General features: G+C 43.7%; 1 gene segment (V, D, J or C); it reads right to left on the bottom strand.

Annotated features, from left to right (window-relative positions):
- Positions 1-237: 237 nt before the first annotated feature.
- Positions 238-1082, bottom strand: LOC117826739. The segment is given in 2 exon segments: positions 238-617; positions 924-1082. Coding segments are annotated over 2 exon segments (423 nt in total).
- Between the last annotated feature and the right edge of the window lie 3179 nt (positions 1083-4261).

The following is a 4261-nucleotide window of genomic DNA, read 5'->3' on the forward strand; positions in this document are numbered from 1 at the left end:
GACTGAGAGCAGGCTGTCTTTGAACTGTGTGAAGGTCTGTAACAGCAGCACTTCAAATGTTGTTTACCAGTTTAATATTGAACTGATTTTAATAAGAGCCTAAAAATCAACAATCAATAACATGGAGATAAAACTAAGAGGACCTAGAACATAGCTCTGTAGTACACACATCATACTGCTGCTCTGCTTTCTAGTTGTTGGCCTCAGTGGAGTTTCTTTACCAGAGAGAGACGCCCTCTAGTGGATGTTGTGGAGTATTGTGTTGTGTTTGCTCCAAAGGTTTTTGTACAGAGTGTTGGTGTTTCCTGTCACTGTGGGCCTCAGAGCACAGTAGTACACAGCAGAGTCAGTCAGCTGAAGCTTCTGGATCTTCAGAGGAACTGATTTCTCCTTGATTGCAGCATTAAATCTGTCTTTGTCGGTCCCAGGAGCAAAATCTGTTGTATCTGCATAAAGTTTCAGCATGTACTTTGGGAAATCACCAACTTCTTGTTTGTACCAGAACAAAGTTGGACTCCTATCAGAGGTCTCAAATGTACATCTAAGTGTGACTGGATCTCCTTCAGAAGCAACAACATCCTCTGCTGGCTGGGTCACTGTGTCTTCTCCTTTACACCCTGAAGAGGAACAGAGCATGCAGAGGAAGAGATGAATAATAAAAACAGTTGACTGAAGGAGAACAAACAGAAGGTTTGAAGAATTAGCTGACCCTAGAGGTACACAGACACAAAGAATAGCATGATGGAATAGCTATGGTAACAACTGACTCATGGAGGTTAATACTAGTGACGTTTGCAAAGTGAGAAATACTGAAGAAATATCCTTTTCTGCTTTTTGTCCAGGTCACTTCAATCAAATCAGTAAATGTGTAGCTCTGTAGAAAGGTCAAGTGTTCTGGGAGGAAACATGTGGAGTTATCTTACCAAAGAAAAGAGCAGCCAGAATGATCCACAGCCAACGCTCCATCTCTACAACAAGGATTCAATCAACAGGAGGAACTAGCTGAAGTTTGTCAGTCTGTCAGTGTGACAGTACTTCTCTTCTCAGCAGCAGTTCAGAATGAGCCAATGGATGAACTCAGTGTTGATGTGGAGTATGAACTACTTGATGATGTCTCCCTCTGGTGGAGGTAAAAGTATCAACACAAGCAGAAGCTGTTAGCAGCATGTCAGAGAGACACGTTGTGTTTTTGTACAGAGTGTTGGTGTTTCCTGTCACTGTGGGCCTCACAGCACAGTAGTACACAGCAGAGTCACTCAGTGCAGCAGAGGAGATCTGGAGGTTGACTCTATTCCTCTCCTCATTCAGGTTCACAGTCAGTCCAGGGTGTGGAGGTTTAGCTTTCACCACATAAGGGTCTGGAGCGTCTGTGATCAGGAGAAGGAACTTAGGAGGTGATCCAGGATCCTGTTGATACCACTGGAGATCATTAGCTTTAACTGAGTAGTTACAGGACAGAGTAACATCATCACCCTCTGATGACAACACTTCAGCACTGCTGGCAGTAATATCATCCTCCAAGGTGTTACCTAGTGAGGGAAAAATACATGATCATCAACACAACATCAGGAATCCTTTGGTTTAAAGACATCACACAGTGGATCTCTTTAGTGCAAACTAATGATGCTGTGAGCTCTTTAGTCAGCAGGGATCTGTGAAGAAGTGATCATATCTAAATGAGTGTTTTTGAAATGTTTCATGGATCTACGGCTCAACCAAAGTCTAAAGTGGATCTGTAATACTTTAAAAAGCTCTTTATATCTCAGCTTTCTTATAAAAACATACGCACCAAGGAGAGTTAACACCATGAACACAGCAGCAGCAGCAAGTTTGTCCATGTTAGCAGAGAGAAATGCTGGAACTGAAGGATCAGTAGGAGTCACTTTGGTGAGCTGTGTTTGGTCTGATGATCACAGCTTCAATCACACAGGTCTCTGTCATGAAGCTCCTCTGCAGTCAGGAGGAGGAGACTCATATGTTCAAACTATTCATTTCTGAAGCTCTTCATCACAAATGTCTCATGAGGGAGAAGACTCTAGACCAGGGGGTCTCAAACCTTTTGGATCCAGGGACCCCTTACAGGTGAGGAAACTGTCCAAGGACCCCCTCATGATTGTAACACAGATTAAACACATTAGTGATATGTCCTGATCAGAAGCTGCGGCTCTGAGAGTCCATGCTTTATAGTGGATCAGAAGAGCCGGCTCACATCCAGAGAGAGCCGGCTCCCAGTTAGTTCCTGTCCCTGCTTAGCTCTCTCAGTGCTCAGCCCCAGCTCTGCTCACAGCAGAACTTTGTTTTGATTGGTCAGCATGGCGGCCATGCGGCCAATCACGTGTGAGGATATAGGATCCAGGTGATGGAGGGGAGGCTGTGTATCGTGGCTTCATCTGTTCCTTCAGAGAGGGTTAGGGTTAGGGTTCTTCTCAAAGACCGGGCAAATACTCACTGAGAGGAGAAACCAGATCAGACCATCCAAGCTGAGGACATTAATAATGTTTGATCCAGTTTGGTTCTGGTTCTGGTTCTGTTTGCTTGAGTTCAGTTCTGGATTGGTTCTGGCCCGATTCTGGTTTGGTCCGGTTCTGGTTCGGTTCTGGTTTGGATCTGGTCCGGTTCTGGTTCTGGTTCGGTTCTGGTTCGGTTCTGGTTTGGTTTGGTTCGGTTCTGGTTCAGTTCTGGTTCAGTTCTGGTAGGGTTCTGGTTCGGTTCTGGTTCGGTTCGGTTTGGTTTGGTTCTGATTCGGTTCTGGTCCGGTTCTGGTACGGTCCGGTTCTGGTTCGGTCCGGTTCTGGTTCATTTCTGGTTCGGTTCTGGTTCGGTTCTGGTCCGGTTCTGGTCCGGTTCGAGTACGGTCCGGTTCTGGTACGGTCCGGTTCTGGTTCGGTCCGGTTCTTGTTCGGTTCTGGTTTAGTTTGGTTCTGGTTCTCTTTGGTTCTGGTTCTAACCCTAACCCACCCTAACCCTAACCCTAACCCTAATCCAAACCCTAACCCTAACCCTAATCCTAACCCTTACCCTAACCCTAACCCTAACCCTAATCCTAACCCTTACCCTAACCCTAACCCTAACCCCACCCCCAATACTAAATTTGATATTAACTAATAATTTTAAATATAATAAACAAATATATAAATTAATTTGAGTTATGTCCATATATTAATAGTCTTTAAAAATAGCTTATAAATAATTAATGTATTTATTTCATTAATTCATTATAGTAATAGAAATTAAAAACAGTTGGCAACTATGGGGTTAACATTACTGGGTTAAAGCAAGTTGGTTAATGCATAAAATAAACTTGTGTTGCATTTGCCTTTTTAGAAAGGCCTATAAATTAAAAGGAAAGGGAGAGCCTTTCTCACTTTTGCTCTGGCCTTTTATAGGAGAACTGCTCCATTTTTGCCTGCATTCATTTTAGTACTTTATGCCCTGGCCTGAAGAAGACCCAAGGGGTCGAAACGTTGCGCATGGGCATAAATTAATTTAGTTTTATGGAATTCAATTTTGTTTAAAAACTCTTGCAATTTAATTTTAATTGCATTATTTTATTTTGGATTTCATTTTTTGATAAAAAGTTCAGAAAAACACTAAAAAAATAATAAAATAATAAAAAATATATTAAAAAATATAAAAAATAACAAAAAAGACAAAAAAATTATATAGTTTAAAAACGATAAAAGCGTCACCATGAGCTCGGCTCATGGTGAGTGGCAGGAAGTACGGTATGGGAAGAGGGGTGGTCGCCCCCAGTACCGTACTGACCACGATGACCGTAGACCACCACCATACCGGCCCCGGCCGACTTGGGGAGGGTGGGGTGGGGCACCTTGGGGGAAGGACCGTGCACCTCCTGCCCCCCGTTACGGGGGACAGGTTCGCTTCCCCTCACCTAACCCTAATCCTAACCCTAACCCTAACCCTAATCCTAATCCTAATCCTAACCCTAACCCTAACCCTAACCCTAATCCTAACCCTAACCCTAACCCTAATCCTAACCCTAACCCTAACCCTAACCCTAACCCTAATCCTAACCCTAATCCTAACCCTAACCCTAATCCTAACCCTAACCCTAACCCTAACCCTAACCCTAATCCTAACCCTAACCCTAACCCTAACCCTAACCCTAATCCTAACCCTAATCCTAACCCTAACCCTAACCCTAATCCTAACCCTAACCCTAACCCTAACCCTAATCCTAACCCTAACCCTAACCCTAACCCTAACCCTAATCCTAACCCTAATCCTAACCCTAACCCTA

Source organism: Notolabrus celidotus, chromosome 15 (genome assembly GCF_009762535.1).
Source record: "Notolabrus celidotus isolate fNotCel1 chromosome 15, fNotCel1.pri, whole genome shotgun sequence".
In the NCBI taxonomy this organism is placed as follows: Eukaryota; Metazoa; Chordata; class Actinopteri; order Labriformes; family Labridae; genus Notolabrus; species Notolabrus celidotus.